Below are 20,888 nucleotides of genomic sequence, written 5' to 3'. Positions count from 1 at the left end.
TACACAAAAAAATAAATATTGCTTTGTTGCTACATGTCCTAAATGTATGATAGTATGCTGTGTTTATACAAGTTGCTCTCTAAGGGAGGTCTCCATCAAAAATACATTTCACGGAAATAAACTGTAATATGTTTTTTAATGGCATATCACTTTTTAAATTTTATTTTTGTATTTATTTTATTTCACCTTTATTTAACCAGGTAGGCTAGTTGAGAACAAGTTCTCATTTACAACTGCGTCCTGGCCAAGATAAAGCAAAGCAGTGCGACACAAACAACAACACAGAGTTACACATGGAATAAACAAACCAACAGCCAATAACACAATAGAGAAAAAGGAAGTCTATATTCAATGTGTGCAAATGAGGTAAGATAAGGGAGGAATTGGCTTTGGGGGTGACCAGTGAAATATACCTGCTGAAGCGTGTGCTACGGGTGGGTGCTGCTATGGTGACCAGTGAGCTGAGATAAGGCGGGCTTTACCTAACAAAGACTTATAGATGACCTGGAGCCAGTGGGTTTGGCGACGAATATGAAGCGAGAGCCAGCCAACGAGGGCATACAGGTCGCAGTGGTTGACCAGGGTAGGGGTGGCCAGGTGGAAAGCATGGCCAGCTGTAGAAAAATGCTTATTGAAATTCTCAATTATCATGGATTTATCAGTGGTGACAGTGTTTCCTAGCCTCAGTGCAGTGGGCAGCTGGGAGGAGGAATTGTACTGGGCTGCTACCCAGACATAGAGAGACTATTACTGGTATCAATGACAGTCGTCACTGGATTATCTGAGATTAACATAATCAGAGGCATTACAGTTTGGACAACCATTCAACATCAAATTGTTTTTATACACATCATTAGAATAAATAGCCTACAAGCAAATTCATATTTTTGTATTCCCCAGTCAAGTGTCCCAAACATGGTGGTTCTGAGAAAGTCCTACATGATTCATCTGCAGCTAGGATCCCATCCTAGGATTTGGTACATCAGGTGGTACTGTCTATGGCCCTATTGGTACAGTACTGCTTGTTGATCCCTTGTCTATGTTGGTATAGCAGTGGAGAGAGTGATTGGATGATGGTCTCCCAGTGTTGAGTAGATGATGTTCTCAGTCACGGAGGAGACAGTGTGGACAGGTTCTTGGGATGTTCCAAGAGGAAAAAGGTGTTTGACTCTCTCTGGATAAAAATCAATTTGACATTGATAAACTGGACCAAATGCACTGTAACAAAATATGTTCGATTGGGAAATATGTCACAAATAATTCCCCTAGAAAAAGCCTGACTCCCAAACATTACTGTATGTTTATGACTTGTACTGTAATTGGAAATGTGAACTAATAGATAACATTTTTTACTGTTTTCTAATGCATTACACATCTAGTGCTTGATACTTAAAGATGCACTCTCAAACTCTTGTATAATTTCAGCCAGTAGTTTGAAAGTGGTGCTCACGAGCCAAAACGGGTCCCTGTTTTTTGTGTACTACGTCATCCAATTGTGTACTACATCATACATTTTGTGTCATGTTGCYAATTTTGCAATTCGTATTATATCATATGAATTTAGCAATTTGTGTAATGTTACAAACCTCATTCGTGCAATATGTTATGAATTTGTTGAGCTTAAGATCCCAGAGTGCATCTTTAATATATCATATCATGCTATCACGATGTCAAGCATGCGAAACAGGAAAGCTAATTACTCACTGAACTGTGTACACTTGAAGATCATGACGATAAGGACCACTAGAATCAAGACTACTCCAATGCTGACCACAATATATAGCCAACTCACTGGGAAACCTAAAAAACATCAGGGAAAGTGTGTGATATTCATTAAATAATGAGAAACAATTATTGACATACAGTACCCCAAAACATAATTATTGCCAGAAAGAATAGAAGTTAGAAAAATGGATCCACCATCCTCTTAGAATGGTGATTGAATGGTGGTGAGCTCCAAAAGTATTGGGACAGTGACACATTTGTTGTTGTTTTGGCTCTGTACTCCAGTACTTTGAATTTGAAATTATACAGTGAATATGAGGTTAAAGTGCAGACTGTCAGATTTAATCTGAGGGTATTTTCATCCATATCGGGTGAACCGTTTGAAACATAACCAAAACAAACAACAAATGCATCCAACAAATTTGTAGAGTCACAAATTGGATGTAGTCGTTGTTTGATACGAATATGGGACCAAATACTTTTTACTACTTGAATACACATGTAAGTGAATTTGTCCCAATATTTTTTGTCCTGTAAAATAGGGGGACAATGTACAAAAAGTGCTGTAATTTCTAAACAGTTAATTTCAAATCCAAAGTGCTGGAGTACAGAGCCAAAACCACAAAAATATGTCAGTGTCCCAATACTTTGAGTATACTCTATCACAAGATATTATGGAAAAGTTGTGTAGAGCACCAACATTATATTACATAGATATAGAAATCAACCGAATACATTGTCAACTAGTAATCCTGATTTATTAACACTTAGCTCTCACCATTGGACATGACTGTGTGATTGACAGTGATGGGGTGGCTGAGGGAAGAGTGGTTGACCCAGCAGAGATAGAGGCCAGCCTTGCTGGGTCCTGAGGACAGAGGCAGGTAGGAGTGGACGGTGATGGAACCATCTGTGTTGTCCTCTCTCTGCCTATCTGAAAGTCTGGTGTTGAGGAGCTGACCATCTCTAAACCACACCTGCTCTATGGTCTTTGGGTAAAACCCCTGAGAGGAGCACAGCAACATGGGAAGTCCACTACCGGGCTCCTTTACGTCAGACACAGACACTGCAGGAGGGGCTGGATGCACAAACAGAAAGTTGCCGATGCAGAAATAAGTGTAAACAAAGAGTTTAAACTGTAGACAAATTATTTTCAATTTGGAGGCAAGTAGCATTCACATATCATGTGATCACAGGGTCATAATGGTTTTACATGTAGATTGTAGTTCTAACAAGTATTTTCAGAGATTGTAACGGTCGTCTTGTGGTGAATGAGCGGACCAATGCGCAGCGGGTGATGAATACATAATGAAATTTATTAACAGAACGACGAAACACGAAAACTCTTTAACAAACTACAAAACAAATAAACGACGTAGACTGACCTAAAACATGAGAACTTACAAATACACGAAGAACGCACGAACAGGTACAGACTACAAACAAACGCTACAGTCCCGTGTGGTACGAACATACATACAGACACGGAAGACAATCACCCACAAACAAACAGTGTGAAACAGCCTACCTATATATGATTCTCAATCAGAGGAAATTAATAACACCTGTCCCTGATTGAGAACCATATAAGGCTAACAGACAATGAACCTAAACATAGAAACACATAACATAGAATGCCCACCCCAACTCACGCCCTGACCAACTAAACACATACAAAAACAAGAGAAAACAGGTCAGGAACGTGACAGAGATCACTAACCTGTTACACAAATAGTTATGTTTTTTGAGAAAACTTGTGCAGGTGGAGGTGCAGCTCTTTTCACTTCACAAGAGTAAAGTCCAGAATCATTTATCTGTAGCTTCATCAGTGAAAAGAAGATTTCTCTGGTCTCATTATTCCAATTAATTTGTATGCTTTCTTTACATGTCTTTGACACCAGCCACTCTTGTCTGTTAAACTGAGAAAAGCACAGCACCTCTGTTCCTTTTATAGTTACTGTAAATATTTCAATGTCATTGGGTAAATTGTGGGTGCAGTGGATCGTCACTGAATTTCCTTTGTGTAGTATGACTGCTGTTGGATTTGACAGTGTAGTTAGGTTCTGTAAACCTGTAGAAAAATAGATCAATGTTTGATCTGAGAAAACAGGTGATAAACTGGTTCAGGTGGTGATACGCCTCATAACAATTGTAAAACTATTTTATGCCACTTCACTTCCCAGCTCCATACTGGCTGGGACAAATGTATTAAGTCAATAAATGTAGGGTCTGTCTACTATATTTACCACAAATGTAAAACCAAACAGCAATTCCCTCAGCAATCACTTTTCATTTCAGTTCCATAATTTTCATATTTCAGTTGTAAAGGCACTGATTCTGTCTTATGCAATCATAAATGATAATTTGACCTACGATACTCCACCCCCACCCCTCCCCCTTAGAACAAAACTGTACCTTAAGCGTCCACAGTTTTCATAGTAAGTGCAGTCTCTAAATGTATCATGTATGAATAGGTTTGGTCAAAGCATTTCACATTACCTGAGTGGAGACTCAGAAGCATTGCCAAATGCAGAGCAGAAGAGTAGGACACCGACATCTGGTCCAAAAAGAGCAACGACAAAGATAAGATAGTTACTTAAACACTAAATTTCAGTGGTTTTTCAACCTTCACATCCTGTGATTACAAGAGGTTCAGTATGTGAAGTGTGGCTTGTATCAAACACTGAAAACATGCATGGAATGACAGAAATGTTTTTTGTGTAGTTTCCAAATTAAATACATTTTATTTTGAATGCTAGACATTAAAGTATGTTGAGTATTGCAGTTCTATCGCAGTTTTTGTTGCAAGATTCTGACACAGAAGTGTGGAGTCTTGTGGACCTAAAGCATATGCACGTCTCTCAGGGCATAGATTTAACAGAAGATGAATACAAAATCTGCCCCGTTCAAGAAGCATTCCGTTCTCATATTCGACTGATTTTCCATAGTGCAGTTAAAATAATAACATTTTTAACATTAAAATATACATTTTTTAATTAAGATGGAATGAACAAATCTGTTTGAATACACCATATCTATTAGTTAAAGACACCTGCATCCAAATCCTCAAGATATGCACTGTACTTACGTCCTCTGTGTTGCTATGTGAACCACTATCATTTATATCACCATTGCATCTCTCGTGTCAATTTCCTCACAGAGCAGGTTCAGTGTGTGTGAGTCTAGTGCGTCTGTGCTCAAAATCTCATGTTAGCTTGAAGGTGGGTGCTAGCTACCCTCTACCACACAACACGCCTTCAGTGACATTATGTACATTTACAGACCCATTTACAGACCCAATGTGATTTTTTCACCATTGGGTTTGTAACGGCTTTCTTCCTGGGATGAAGGAGAGGACCAAAACGCAGTGCGGCTAGTGTTCAACATGATTTAATAAAGAATATAACGTGAACACTACAAGCAACAAAACAATAAATGTGAAAAACGAAAACAGTCCTATCTGGTGCAGAACACAAAGAGCAGGAAACAATCACCCACAAACCAACAGTGCAAACAGGCTACCTTAATATGGTTCCCAATCAGAGACAATGACAAACACCTGCCTCTGAGAACCATATTAGGCCAAACAACAAACCCACATAGAAACACAAAACATAGAATCCCACCCAGCTCACGTCCTGACCAACTAAACAAAGACTAAACAAAGGAAATAAGGTCAGGAACGTGACAGTACCCCCCCCCCCCCCCAAGTGCGGACTCCGGCCGCAAAACCTGAACCTATAGGGGAGGGTCTGGGTGGGCATCTGTCCACGGTGGCGGCTCTGGCGCTGGACGTGGCCCCCACCCCACCATAGTTAATCCCGCTTCCCTGGCCTCCTCGGAATGGCGACCCTCCAAAATAACCCCACTGTACTGATGGGAGCCTCTGGACAGAGGGGCAGCTCTGGACTGACAGACGGCTCTGGCCGGTCCTGGCTGCTGACGGCTCTGGCGTCCTGGCTGGCTGACGGCTCTGGCGTCCTGGCTGGCTGACGGCTCTGGCCGGTCCTGGCTGGCTGACGGTCTGGCCGGTCCTGGCTGGCTGACGGCTCTGGCCGGTCCTGGCTGGCTGACGGCTCTGGCCGGTCCTGGCTGGCTGACGGCTCTGGCCGGTCCTGGCTGGCTGACGGCTCTGGCCGGTCCTGGCTGACTGACGACTCTGGCGGGTCCTGGCTGACTGCGGCTCTGGCGGCTCCTGGCTGACTGACGGCTCTGGCGGCTCCTGGCTGGCGGCGGCTCTGGCGGCTCCTGACTGGCGGGCGGCCTCTGGCGCTCCTGACTGGCGGGCGGCTCTGGCGCTCCTGACTGGCGGGCGGCTCTGGTGGCTCCTGACTGGCGGGCGGCTCTGGCGGCTCCTGACTGGCGGGCGGCTCTGAAGGCTCAGGACAGACGGGCGGCTTTGAAGGCTCAGGACAGACGGGCGGCTCTGAAGGCTCAGGGCAGAGCGGCAGCTCAGACGGCGCGCTGGGCAGACGGGCAGCTCAGACGGCGCTGGGCAGACGGGCAGCTCAGACGGCGCTGGGCAGACGGGCAGCTCAGACGGCGCTGGGCAGACGGGCAGCTCAGCGGCTGGCAGACGGCAGTGCAGGCGGCGTGGGAAGACGGGCAGCGCAGGCGGCGCTGGGAAGACGGGCAGCGCAGGCGACGTGGGCAGACAGGCAGCGCAGGTGGCGCTGGGCAGACAGCAGACTCTGGCCTCTGGATACACACAGGAGGCTGGTGGTGCGTGGTCGCGGAACTGGTGGTACCGGCCTCGATACACGCACCACAGAGCGAGTGCGTGGAGGAGGAACAGGGCTCTGGAGACGAGGAAGCCTAGTGCGTGGTGTTAGCACTGGTGGTACTAGACTGGGGCGAGGAGTTGGCACCGGATAGACCGGACCGTGAAGGCGTACTGGAGCTCTTAAGCACAGAGCCTGCCCAACCTTACCTGGTTGAATGCTCCCGTAGCCAGGCCAGTCGGCGAGGTGGAATAGCCCGCACTGGGCTGTGCTGACGAACCGGGGACACCATGCGTAAGGCTGGTGCCATGTACACCAGGAGGAGACGCACTGGAGACCAGATGCGTTGAGCCGGCTTCATGGCACCTGGCTCGATGCCCACTCTACGCCGGCCGATACGTGGAGCTGGGATGTACCGCACCGGGCTAAGCACACGTACAGGAGACACCGTGCGCTCTTCCATACCACGGTGTCTGCCCGTACTCTCACTCTCCACGGTAAGCCCGGGAAGTTGGCGCAGGTCTCCTACCTGACTTCGCCCACACTCCCTTTAACCCCCCCCCCCCCCCCAATAATTTCTTGGGCTGTCTCTCGGGCTTCCTACCACGTCGCCGTGCTGCCTCCATTCGCGGTATCTCCTCACACTGCTCCAGAGAATCCCAGGCGGGCTCCGGCATTCTCCCTGGGTCGATCGCCACCTGTCTATCTCCTCCCAAGTAGTGTAGTCCAGATTCTGCTCCCATGTCCATAATTCCTGACTTCGCTGCGCTGCTGCCACTGCTGCCCTCGACCACGTTCCTGCTGCTGTGGTCCGAGTTTGGTGGGTGATTCTGTAACGGCTTTCTTCCTGGGATGAAGGAGAGGACCAAAACGCAGCGCGGCTAGTGTTCAACATGATTTATAAAGAATATAACGTGAACACTACAAGCAACAAAACAATAAATGTGAAAACCGAAAACAGTCCTATCTGGTGCAGAACACAAAGACAGGAAACAATCACCACAAACCAACAGTGCAAACAGGCTACCTTAATATGGTTCCCAATCAGAGACACTGACAAACACCTGCCTCTGATTGAGAGCCAAACAACAAACCCAACATAGAACACACAAAACATAGAATGCCCACCCAGCTCACGTCCTGACCAACTAAACAAAGGAAATAAGGTCAGGAACGTGACAGGGTTTAACTACTGATAATGGTTTAACTTGTAGCCCTAGTTGTAGTTAGCATGGATCCAGAATTAGCTATTTTCACTATTTTTCAATCAACATTAGTGGATGTTGCATTCATTCTGGATTCACCAGTCTAAGTTGTAGTTGTACTCTAAAATACACAAACATCCATATTAGCTTTAGAAATACCTTTCACATACTATAATAAAACATTGAAACAGTTTGCAACATCATGCAGATACTCAGCCCAGCCATGGTCATAGGTTGGATTGAAACAGAGGGTTCACAGCTCATGTGAATCTGTTTCTTTTTACACACTTAATAATACTATGGTTTAACGCTTTTCATTACATAGTTATCTTAAAGCTCTACTTTGGCAAGAAACATACAATAAAAATGTATTTAGAATCAAGGCAAGTAAAATAGCAATAGTTAGCTAGGTGTTAAAAATTATTTTCAGATTAGAACTAGACCAAGAAAGGTTATAATGGGCAACTAGGTTTTAAGATTAGTTTTAAGATTTTGTCCAATAAAACAAAATGTGAAAAATACCCACATGCATCACCACCTCTCCTCCAATTCTCACACCCTCTTATCCTACCTTTTAGATCATTTCTCTCTGACTTTGGTGAACAGAGGGGACTTGAGAATTTATGAAGACTATGGCTAATGTCATGAAACTGTGAAAAAAACTCCACATCAAAAAGCATACTGCAGTCAACGATGGAGAAAACTGCAGAAGTGGACACAACAGTACTGAGTGGTGGTTGTGAGAGGCTGCACCATAGTTGTTTTCAGTTAAGTAAAAGTAGACCACAGCATTGACAACAATGTTGACACTGAAACAGGAAGTCAGAGTTGTTAAGCCTTTTCTGGCACAACCAATGCGTACTTATATATAACTGAAAAGTCATGAATCTGCATGTGTAACGCAGATGAACAGTACATTAAACCCGTTTCCTGATTTTTTTTTAGTAATACATGTTTACAGGATTGATATATTAGGTTTGACTTTTTCATCTCCAAGTCAGAAAATGTATATAATGCAAAGCTCATACAAAATAAGTCCTAAGCAGCAGTTGAGGACGTTACATTCATTTACCAGTAGTCATTGGCCCAAACACTCTTATCRAGAGTGATTCACACATGCACATTAAGGTTTTATGTCACATTAAAAATGACAGCAAGAGGAAAACGTTATATACAATGTAATTATATAACTGGCAACCATCCAATTTATTTCCAGAGTGAATGTAGGGTAGGAGTTTATGGGTGATTGTCAGATATACTAAATAACTATTTCTGTAGCTTGGACATGTTCAAGTGAGCTAGTATTCAAGACACACTGGTCCAATGTTTGATGGATTCAACAATACCTTGATCTGGGATAGTAAAGCATCATACAACACTACTACCACATTTGAAAATTGGCTAAAGGCTACAAATATCTATGAACTCAAATAAAAAGAGGAAAAAAGATGTCAGTGAGATTAAAATGGTTTTGTTCTCATAAATGCATTGTTCCTGGATGGATGCAGTGGTCGTCTGTCTCTGTTGGGTTTGCATACTTAAACTGATGTTTTCAAACACCTTGTTGTTGAATGAGACGGAATCACCTTTATCATTGGTCCTCTGTCGACCTGCATGGGGAGAAGGCCAATCAACTAATCACATTTATGGTTGAAGCTCATGCTGAATAGTTGCCTACTGCTAAGTGTCAAAAGACTTGTTAAGGTGTTTGGCATCACAGGCAACATTTTTGTGGTGCAAAATAACACAGATCTGTGCAGAAAAGTATCAAATTAAATCAAATGACAGTTTTTGAACAGAGCTGACAATTTTGTACCACCATAAGTGAATACGCTATTTTGTATCCAAGTGTTTGGTAGACTATCATACAACATGTTAAATAAAGCTCATACTAAAATTGCATTTTGCTTGTGGGCTGATACCTTGAAAAACATTAGTGGCTCTCAGCTTTAAATTTCACACCTCTGTTGTGTTGCATGACAAGGTTGTGGAAACTATAAGGTCATATTAAGGTCTGAGGGGAGCTGTGCTGAGCTCAAGGGCCATTTTTTTCTAGAGCAGGGTTGGACAACTGTCAGCCCAGGTGCCGGAAACAACCCAACCTTGCCTTGTATCTGGACTGAAATGTGAGTTATAGATCTGTCATTCTCATTGAAAGCAAGTCTAAGAAGCGGTAGATCTGTTCTATGTGCGCTATTTCTATGCTTCACGTTTTATGTTCAAACAGCTGAAAATACAATGTTTATTATGGTTATTTAAAATATATTTCACAGAGGTTTAGATGGTATAATGGTTCTCTACACTCTGAGTGCTTGTTTTGTAACATAAACCTGAAATTAGGCTAATTATTTTGATGACCAGGAAATGACAGAGCAAATTCTGCATTTTGCACCTTTACATTTTTATATAGGATCATTAAAACACTCACAAATCTAATATGGTGGCAAAAATGGTGCCGGTGTGACATACTGCATATATGCTGCGCTAAAATAAAGTATAAAAGTCCTGATTCAAAATGTCAATTGGTGATGGAAAATACAATTATGTCCTGAAATGAAGACAGACTCACACACAGGTACATGCACAGACCTCACAGAGTCCATCTGCTGACCTCTAGTGGAGATAAAAAATTAAGCATGTAGTTGCATGGCCTTCATTGAACCCGTTATATCACACTCAAAAGGTAGTTTAGAATATCCAATCAGTTCTAAACCTTCAAGACTCCTGTTGGATGAGATGAAACAGTTGTGATTCAAATAACATCATGTAACATAACACACTAAGTCCTAAAATGGAAGCTAATGTGACTTGTGGTTTAGTGCCATAAACAGGTAGCCTATAAAACAGAATGTCTACACAAGACAGCAGGCAAAGGCGTCAAAAGCAGGGGTGGTGGGAAGGTAGTAATTTCCTCTGACTTCATGAGGGGGCTAGATCTTGCTCCGATGACAGTAAATATCACTTGGAAATATAAGGACATTCTGTTTCCAAGATATCTGTCTCTGGGTTAAGGGTTTACTTCTGCTTTCTCTGTTCCAGATTCCAGTGAATCCAAAGTATTACTGAACATAAATATAAATGCAACATGCAACAATTTCAATGATTTTACTGAGTTACAGTCCATATAAGGAAATGAGTCAATTTAAATAAAATCATTAGGCCCAAATCTATGGATTTCACATGACTGGGAATACATATATGCATCTGATGGTCACAGATACCTTAAAAAAGGTATATTTGACCAGATATGAAAACCAGTCAGTATCTGGTGTGACCACCATTTGCCTCATGCAGAGCAACACATCTCCTTCGCATAGAGCTAATCAGGCTGTTGATTGTGGCTTGTGCAATGTTGTCCCACTCCTCTTCAATGGCTGTGCGAAGTTGCTGGCTATTGGCGGGAACTGGAACATGCTGTCGTACATGCCAATCCAGAGCATCCCAAAATGCGCAGTAGGTGACATGTCTGGTGAGTATGCAGGCCATGGAAGAACTGGGACATTTTCAGCTTCCAGGAATTGGGTACAGATCCTTGTAACATGGGGCCATGTATTATCATGCTGAAACATGGGGTGATGGTGGCTGATGAATGGCACGACAATGGACCTCATGATCTTGTCACGGTATCTTTGTGCATTCAAATTGCCATTGACAAAATGCAATTGTGTTCGTTGTTGATAGCTTATGCATGATCATACCCTAACCCCACCATAGGGCACTCTGTTAACACAGCGTTGACAACAGCAAACCGCTTCCCCACACGTGATCTGCGGTTTTGAGGCTGGTTAGACCTACTGCCAAATTGTCTAAAACGATGTTGGAGGCGGCTTATGGTAGAGAAATTATCATAACATTCTCAGGTAACAGCTCTGATGGACATTCCTGCTGTCATTCCTGCAGTGAAGCTTATTATGTAAGCTTTTATCTCATACTTTTATAGCCTACTGGACTCATAGAAAGCTACTCTCTCAAGTTATCTTGTTGGGGCAGTGACTCTTTGAACTTACAATGGCTAGCCCCAAGTCGTTCTATTTTGTTCTTGTGCTTTATGCTATTTGCCTCATGACTCCTGTGTGCTTTGTTGACTATGAACTTGCTTGTTTACCCAACTGAGGGACAGACTGTTTGTTCCTACACTCAGGACTCTGAATCTCTATTGGTTACACCAGGCCTGGGCAATTATTTTCCATGGAGGGCCACATTAGAATATATTTTTGCCATTGCGAGCCAGAATCATATTACTTTCACATTTTAGGGAAGACCCAGATGCAGACAGTGTCGAAGTAACAAAAGTTTATTAATAGAACAGGGGCAGGCAAAGCGACAGGTCAAGGGCAGGCAGAGGTCAGTAATCCAGATCAGAGTCAAAAGGTACAGAACGGCAGGCAGTCTCAGGGTTAGGGCAGGCAGTGGTCAATAATCCAGGGCGGTGTGACAAGGTACAGAACAGGAGGCAGTCTAAGGGCAGGTACAATGGTCAAAACCGCAAAAACGAAAACTATAGAAAAAAGACAGGAGCAAGGGGAAAACCGCTGGTAGGCTTGACGGACAAAACAAACTGGCAACAGACAAACAGAGAACACAGGTATAAATACATTGGGGATAATGGGCAACACCTGGAGGGGGGTGGAGCCAAGCACAAAGACAGGGGAAACAGATCAGGGTGTGAAATCTTTGAAAAACTCATTTTTGCACAATTTCTAGCAAGCTACTATTTGTAACTGTGATGTGTGTGTCAGCCTGTCAGTCACTGTCTGTCCTCGTGCAGTTGTTATTTATACGTGCCTTCAAAATAAATGTCCCACAAACTGTGGGAGTTAAATCATTACACAAAGGCGAATATTCATTGTGCTTTTCATTTGAATAATAAATACATTTTTCAAAATGTTACTATCACAAATTCTTTATGTGATCTGAGCATGATTCTGCTGTCCGTATTGAATCAGGTCGCGGGCCGCATATGGCCCCTGGTCCGGCCTTTGCCCAGGCCTGGGTTACACCGATTCTTGGCCTGCCATCCTATTCAAACCACCTCTCGCCGGCTTTGTATTCATGTTAACTGATGAAAGTTCTGTACAATATGATCTTGCTGCCATCTGATGCACATTCAACTGTCATAAATCAGCACTGCAGAGCTCTCCCTGTCCTCTGCCGTGCCCTGATTGTATTACTGCTGATGATATCTGGAAATGTGCATGTACACCCTGGCCCATCTACTGTTGCTAGCCCCAATCTGTTTCACTGATTTATGCTCTTGTTAAAGCCTGGGTTTTCTGCACGTGTGTTTTCTGCACGTGTGTTGGTCATTACTGAGACGTGGTTAAGAAAGTGTGTTTTGATCACTGATGTTAACCTTTCTGGTTATATCCTTTTTTGGCAAGACAGATCTCCCAAAGGTGGGGGAGTGGCATTCTTTACCAAGGATCACCTTCAGTGCTCGGTTGTCTCCACCAAGTCTGTCCCCAAATAATATGATTTGCTGGTTTTAAGCATTAAACTTTCAAATACCTCTTTGTTGACTGTTGCTGGGTGTTATAGTCCACCATCAGCACCGGCCTGTACCCTACCTGCCTTAAGTTCTCTCCTGGCCCCTTACACTAAGTCTGAATTTGTCCTGCTAGGCCTTAACCACCTGACCAAGTCCAAAAGCAATGAGACTCCCTAAATCTGTCTCAGATTATTACCAATCCCACACGGTATGACTCCAAACACCCAGAAAAGGCTACTCTTCTCAATGTTATCCTCACAAATAATCCTCTCTCTGTCCGAGTCTGTAATACCAACATGTTTTAAGCAGACCACCATAGTGCCTGTGCCCAAGAACACTAAGGTAACCTGCCTAAATGACTACCACCTTCCATTTGTTTTGTCTTGTTTTCCCACACACCTGGTTTTCATTCCCTCATTATGTGTTGTGTATTTAACCTTCTGTTCCCCCCATGTCTTTGTGTGGTATTGTTTGTTTGTAAGTGCTTGTGCACATGTTGACTGGTGCGCGTCGGGTTTTGTACCCAAGTTGTTATTTTCTTGATGCCATTGGTTTTGGAATTAAACTGCTCCGGCTATTACCTAGTTCTGCTCTCCTGCGTCTGACTTCCCTGCCACCAGTTACGCACCCCTTACAGCCAAGTCTAGGGCCAAGAGGCTTCTAAACAGCTTCTACCCCCAAGCCATAAGACTCCTGAACATCTAGTCAAATGACTACCCAGACTTTTCACAATGCCCCCGCTCTCCACACCGCTACCACTCTCTGTTGTCATCTATGCATAGTCACTTTAATTAACTCCACCTACATGTACATACTACCTCAACTAACCGGTGCCCCTGGCACCCCCTGTATATATTGACTCTGTACCGGCACACCCCCGGCATATATTGTTATTGTTTGCTGCTCCTCCTTAAATTACTTGTTACTTTTATCTCTTAATCTTATCTGTATTTTTTGAAACTGCACTGTCGGTTAGGGGCTCGTAAGTAAGCATTTCACTGTTGTATTCAGCGCATGTGACTAATAAAATTTGATTTGATTTGACTTCTAACCCTAGTTGTAGTTAGCATGGTGAATCCAGAATTTCCTATGTTCATTATTTTTCAATCAACAATAGTGAACGTAGCATTCATTCTGGATTCATCAGTCTTGTAGTTGTATTCTAAAATACACAAACATCCATATTAGCTTTAGAAATACCTTTCACATACTATAAGAAAACATTGAAACCGTTTGCAACAGCATGCAGATACTCAGCCCACCCATGGTCATAGGTTGGATTGAAACAGAGAAATTACAGTTTATGTTTGACCAGATTTTTTTCTACACACTTAAATAATAATACCATTGTATAACGCTTTTTATTACAAAGTTATCTTAAAGCTCTACTTAGGCAAAACACATAGAATACAAACACACATGAAGAATCAAGCCAAGTAAAATAGCAACAGTGAGCATGTCACGCTCGTCTGAAGAAGTGGACCAAAGTGCAGCGTCGTGAGCGTACATTTTCCTTTTATTTGAGTAAATTTCGCCAACAAAACAGCAAACGAAAAAACAACTGTGAAGCTTACAGGGCAAGTGCCATTAACAAAAGTCAACTTCCCACAATGACAAAAGAGGAAAAGGCTGCCTAAGTATGATTCCCAATCAGAGACAACGATAGACAGCTGTCGCTGTCGCTGATATAACCGTCGCTGGACGCTCCGGACTGGGGACCGTCGTTGGAGGCTCTGGACTGGAGGCCGTCGCTGGAGGCTCCCTGCCATGGATCATCACTGGAGGCTTCGTGCCATGGATCATCACTGGATGCTTCGTGCCATGGATCATCACTGGAGGCTTCGTGCCATGGATCATCACTGGGCCGAGGAGGCGCACTGGATGTCTGGAGAGCAGAGCTGGCACAACCCATCCTGGCTGGATGCTCGCCCTAGCCCGGCAACTGCGGGGTGCTGGCACAGGACATACTGGGTTGTGGACACTCACCGGAGACACTGTGCGCAGAGCCGGCGCAGGATATCCTGGGCCGTAGAGATGCACTGGAGGCCAGATGCGCTGTGCTGGCACCATCCTTCCTGGCTGGATGCCCACTCTAGCCCAGCCGATGCGGAGCTGGAATATAGCGCACCGGGCTATGAGTGCGCACTGGAGATACCGTGCGCTCCACCGCATAACACGATGCCTGACCAGGACCACGCTCCCTACGGTAAGCACGAGGAGTTGGCTCAGGTCTCCAACCTGACTCAGCCAACCTGACTTCACGACCGTGAAGCTTACTAAGGCTATAGTGCCACTAACAAAGTCAACTACCCACAAACACCAAAGGAAAAAAGGCTGCCTAAGTATGATTCCCAATCAGAGACAACGATAGACAGCTGTCCCTGATTGAGAACCATACCCGGCCAAAACATAGAAATACAAAACAAAATAGAGAATAAAAACCTCTATGGCCAGGGCGTGACACCATAATCATGGTAGTATTCACATTAATGTAGAAGTGTTTAGAAATGTATTCTTATTTACAAAAGTGGCTCCAAAATAACACCATACATTATTTACCATTCATATTGGGCGCAGCATGATGTGAAACGCAACCAAAACAAACAGCAAATGCATCCAAGTTTTTAAAAAGAATATCTCTTCAGTCTCATTATTCCAATTAATTTGTATGCTTTCTTTACATGTCTTCGACACCAGCCATTCTTGTCTGTTAAACTGAGAAAAGCACAGCACCTCTGTTCCTTTTATAGTTACTGTAAATATTCCAATGTCATTGGGTAAATTGTGGGTGCAGTGGATCGTCACTGAATTTCCTTTGTGTAATATGACTGCTGTTGGATTTGACAGTGTAGTTAGGTTCTGTAAACCTGTAGAAAAGGAGACCAGTGTTGATCAGTCTGAGAAAACAGGTGATGAACTGGTTCAGGTGGTGATACACATGACAATTGTAAAACTATTTTAAGCCACTTCACTTCCCAGCTCCATACTGGCTGGGACAAATGTATTACATTAATAAATGTAGGGTCTGTCTACTATATTTACCACAAGTGTAAAACCAAACAGCAAGTCTCTCAGCAATCACTTTTCATTTCAGTTACGTAATTTTCATAATTCAATTGTAAAGGCACTGATTCTGTCTTATGCAATCATAAATTATAATTTGACCTACGATACTCCACCCCCACCCCTCCCCCTTAGAACAAAACTGTACCTTAAGTGTCCAAAGTTTTCATAGTAAGTGCAGTCTCTAAATGTATCATGTATGAATAGGTTTGGTCAAAGCATTTCAAATTACCTGAGTGGAGACTCAGAAGCATTGCCAAATGCAGAGCAGAAGAGTAGGACACCGACATCTGGTCCAAAAAGAGCAACGACACAAAGAAAAGAGTTACTTCAACAGTTAATTTCAGTGGGGGGTTTTTTCAAGCTACACATCCTGTGATTACAAGAGATACAGCACGTAAAGTGTGACTTGTATCAAACATGCATGGAAAGGTTAGCTCGAAGGTGGGTGCTAGCTACCGTCTACCACACAACAGTGACATTTACAGACCCAACTGCCCAGTTCATCTCATGTGATTTTTTTCACCATTGAGTTTAACTACTGATAATGGTTTAACTTGTAGCCCAAGTTGTTGTTAGCATGGTGAATCCAGAATTAGCTATTTTCACTATTTTTCAATCAACATTAGTGGATGTTGCATTCATTCTGGATTCACCAGTCTAAGTTGTAGTTGTACTATGCGCGTCATCCCAGAGCCGGCACCCGCTGACGCTTGTTCCGAACCATACCGGTAACGCACACCGCTAGCGCCTTCGGCTACGGTTCTCACAAGCCTGACATTAGTGCAGCCCAGCCTGCACTGGGTCTAACCGACCGTAGATAGCTCTACCTCTAGCTGCATATGCTTCGCCGATCTCAACTAAAGTTACAATCTACTCCAACCAAACCTAGGCACACAAAGGAAAAAAGGCTTGCCTAAGTATAGATTCCCCAAACAGTAACAAGCTGATAGACAGCTTGTCCCTGATTGAGAACCATACCCGGCCAAAACATGAGAAATACCAAAACAAATAGAGATAAAAACTCTATGGGCCAGGGGCTTGACACCCATAATCCATGGTAGTAATTCACAGTTATATCCGTGTAGAACCTTAGGGTAGGGAAATGGTTATCTTCTTATTGTACAAAAGTGGCTCCCAAATTAAACACCTCTTACAGATTATTTACCATATTCATATTGGGCCCGCAGCAGATGTGAACGCAACCAAAAACACAACACAATGCACTCCAAGTTTTTAAAAAGAAATATCTCTTCTTCATTCAATTCCAATTAATTTGTATGCTTTTTTTACATGTCTTCGACACCAGCCCATTCTTGTCTGTTAAACTGAGAAAAGCACAGCACCTCTGTTCCTTTTATATTACTGTTAAGAATATTATGTCACCAATAGTCATTTGGTCATAATAATGTGTGGGTGCAGTAGGATCGTCATGAATTTCCTTTTGTGTAATATCGACTGCTGTTGCCGGATTTGCTAGTACGTCGTTCAGTTACCGGTTTCTGTAACACTGTAGAAATAGGCAGACCTCGATCGCGGGTGTTATAATCTTGAGTAAACATGAGTGACTAGTTCGTATCAGGGTGTGGTTGATTACAACATCGACAATTTGTGAACAACATAATTAAGCCAGCTTCACTCCCAGCTCCATAGCTTGGCTGGACGATCCAATATGTATCTACATTCTATCAAGAAACTGTACGCGGCTCCTGCTCTTACCTATCCATGTTAACAACAATGTGTCACAGAAACAAACGTCAAGTCTCTTACCATCACCCTTGTCTGAGTTTCAGTACCGTCGATGGTCTTGGTCAGTAAATTCAAAATTGAAAAAGTCTCGGGCAAGCCAGTGCTAATTCCTTCATGTTTCTCCACCATGACTATCGTCTTCCAACAATCATAAATCTATAATCAATTTGCAACCTACCCGATGATGCTACCACCGCTCCTTCGCGCTCCACGACCCCCCCTCCCCGCTTATGGAACAAAACTCTGTATCCTTACAGTGCCCACACCACGTTTTCATAGTAAGACCCTGCCAGTTCCTCTTAAAGTATCTCACGTAAAAATGGAACTAAGGTTCCTGGCGTTCACGTCATCATCTCAAATTCACTCTTGCAGTGGAAGAGCTCAGGAAGCCACTATGCACAAAGCAGGGACGCCCTAGTGAAAGAGTAGGACAACTCTCCCGACCGATCCATGGCTCACTCAAACACAAGCAGCGAAAACGACATCACAAGAAAAGGGGCAGTTGATCTTCAACCGTTAACCCCTGATAATTCCAGGGGTGGCGCCCTTTTCTCTTCGAAGCTAACAGCAGTCCCTGGGCTGATTACCCGAGCCTATTCACCCCCCACGCACGCTTAACGTGTGTACTCTGGACTCAAACCAAGTCCTGCCAGTGGAAAGTTTAGCTTCGACCCAGTTCGGGTGTGCTAGTACCGACGCTACTACCACTACACCAGTGTGGAACATTCTACAGAGCCAACTGCCAGTTCTATTCTTTCTCATGGAGCACTAGACCTCTCTCTTTCCGTCACCAATACTGAGAAGTTTCAACATAACTGATGAATGGTTTAATTGTATGCCCAAGTGGTGTTTTAGACACGGGTGAAGTCCTAGATTATTAGCTTATATAGTAAGCACCAATTCATTTATCAATCAACAATAAGTAAGCACTGCTTGATATTCATGTCTCTGGAACTATGCCATCTAAAGATTGTTGTAAAGTCTAGTACTTTCCCTAAAAGACAGCAAACATTCTAATATTAGCTTGAAGAATGCCCTTTCACATACTACTTAGATAAAACTTGAAACAGTAAATGCAGAATGTAAACTCAGGCTTAATATACATAGAGCCCCGTCTGAATGGAAAAACAGAGCAGTAACAAAGGTCTTTTAGTAGTTTGACGTTAAAATAACATTCAAGTTTATCAAATCCGTTCAAAGCTATCATCCTTTGGCAAGAAATAACATCAGCAAGACAGAGACTTTCTGTCTGGAAAACATAAAGCACATTACCACTCATTAGCGAGAGCAAGTCAGCCTCGTACTATAAGCAAGCTTAGTGAGTTGTACCCGCCTTCTAAACTAACATATCTTATTCAGAAAAATTATAGCAATAACCTGCAAACCAAAGAAGTCTATAGACTTAGTGTTCAGGTTAAAGAGTTACTACAAAATGTAAACGGCAGCATACTCGCATCTTTCACGTAAACTCGAAGAGGAGGTATTGATAAGACGGGCTCACTTTGACCGAAGCAGCACTGCGTAGCTCGCGTTCAACTCCGCAAATTACTGTATAAACTAATGACGATATACCACTAGTGAACACCAATAACATATAATACAGCAATCAAAAAAAGTCATATAAACCAGACGTGGATATACCTGATCGGCAGGGCTCATTCGGTGGCAGAAGTACAACAGCAGCAGGATATAATCCCACTTACAGGCACAACAAGAATCACCAGACAGCATAAACAAGCCACTAATATATGCATTGTTTCCAAATAGACAACGAACACTAACGAACAATCTGCTTCTGTATGAAGAACCAGTAGTACCGCACGCACCGTCCCCACCCAAACGAGGAGAAATAACAGACAAATCTAGACTCACACAATTATAGAACCGCCCACACCCTCACGTCTGACAACACCTCAAACAAAACATGCAAAAACACAACAAGACTACTCGGGCTCAGAATCCACAACGCCCTTGACAGTCACCCCTCACTCCAACCTCACTGAGGCGTGCTACTCCGACACGCACAACCCTAACCGAACACTCTCAGGTGGAGGGTCTGGGTGGGCATCTGTCCGCGTGGCGGCTCCGGCGCAGGACGAGGCCATCACTCCACATTGTCTTTGTCCCCTCTCCTTAGCGTCCTTTGAGTGGCGACCCTCGCCCCCGACCTTGGCCTAGGAATCTTCACCAAGGTCCCCACTAGATTGAGGAGACAGCTCAGGACAGAGAGGTAGCTCAGACAAGAGTAGCTCAGGACAGAGAGGTAGCCAGGACAGAGAGAGCTAGACTAGAGAGTAGCTCAGGACAGAGAGGTAGCTGAGGACAGAGAGGTAGCTCAGGACAGAGAGGTAGCTCCGGATGCTGGAGGGCGGCTCCTGACTGACTAGGCTGGCGGCTCCTGACTGGCTGGCGGCTTCCTTAGACTGGCTGGCGGCTCCTGACTGGCTGGCGGCTCTGGCGGCTCCTGACTGGCTGGCGGCTCCATCTGGCGCTCCTGCACCTGGCTGGCGGCTTGCGGCTCCTGACTGACGACGGCTCTGCGGCTCCTGACTGACGGACGGCTCTGGGGCTCGCTGACTGACGGACGCTCTAGCGGCTCGACTGACGGACGGGCTCTAGCGGCTCCTGACTGACGGACGGCCTTCTAGCGCTCCTGACAGACGGTCGGCTCTAATGGCTCGGACAGACGGGCGCTCTGATGGCTCGGGACAGACGGGCGGTCTCAGATGGCGCGTGGCAGACGGAGGCTCAGATGGCGCTGGGCGACGGATGCTCAGATGGCGCTGGCAGACGGAATGGCTCAGATGGCGCTGGGCAGACCGGATGGGCTCAGATGCGCGGCAGTGCAGGCAGCTCAAGACGTGCGCTGGGCAGGCAGGCAGCTCAAGACGGCGGCCTGGCGGGAGCAGAACGGATGGCTAAATGGCGCTGGGGCCA

The 20,888-nt window shown here is 44.2% G+C and overlaps 1 protein-coding gene across 4 annotated transcripts; it reads right to left on the bottom strand.

Annotated features, from left to right (window-relative positions):
* Positions 1-117: 117 nt before the first annotated feature.
* On the bottom strand, positions 118-16,815 carry LOC111950179 (tapasin-related protein). Of its 4 annotated transcripts, none has more exons than XM_070434358.1 (6): positions 16,435-16,815; positions 4,225-4,282; positions 3,446-3,796; positions 2,504-2,803; positions 1,705-1,800; positions 118-1,174 (listed from the first exon to the last, which is right to left on the bottom strand). In XM_070434358.1, the coding sequence occupies exons 2-6, from the start codon at positions 4,280-4,282 to the stop codon at positions 1,038-1,040; spliced, it is 942 nt and encodes a 313-aa protein (XP_070290459.1). In that variant the 5' UTR covers positions 16,435-16,815; the 3' UTR covers positions 118-1,037. The 4 variants fall into 4 exon arrangements, with proteins under 4 accessions (XP_070290459.1, XP_023823354.1, XP_070290460.1 ...); XM_023967586.2 differs by lacking the exon at positions 16,435-16,815 and adding an exon at positions 8,223-8,382; XM_070434359.1 differs by lacking the exon at positions 16,435-16,815 and adding an exon at positions 4,814-5,031 and having other exon boundaries at positions 118-1,135.
* Positions 16,816-20,888: the final 4,073 nt, after the last annotated feature.

This window comes from Salvelinus sp. IW2-2015, linkage group LG23, assembly GCF_002910315.2.
Source record: "Salvelinus sp. IW2-2015 linkage group LG23, ASM291031v2, whole genome shotgun sequence".
In the NCBI taxonomy this organism is placed as follows: domain Eukaryota; kingdom Metazoa; phylum Chordata; class Actinopteri; order Salmoniformes; family Salmonidae; genus Salvelinus; species Salvelinus sp. IW2-2015.
This window is presented reverse-complemented; position numbering and strand designations above follow the sequence as displayed.

Excerpts from the sequence above, each read along its gene's own strand:
- LOC111950179 (XM_070434358.1), bottom strand. The coding sequence starts at position 4,282 with ATGTCGGTGTCCTACTCTTCTGCTCTGCATTTGGCAATGCTTCTGAGT. Across the intron at positions 1,801-2,503 it reads TCACACAGTCATGTCCAATG|GTTTCCCAGTGAGTTGGCTA; the intron begins GTGAGAGCTAAG and ends GATGTTTTTTAG. Across the intron at positions 1,175-1,704 it reads CTTCAAGTGTACACAGTTCA|AGAGAGTCAAACACCTTTTT; the intron begins GTGAGTAATTAG and ends ATTTTTATCCAG.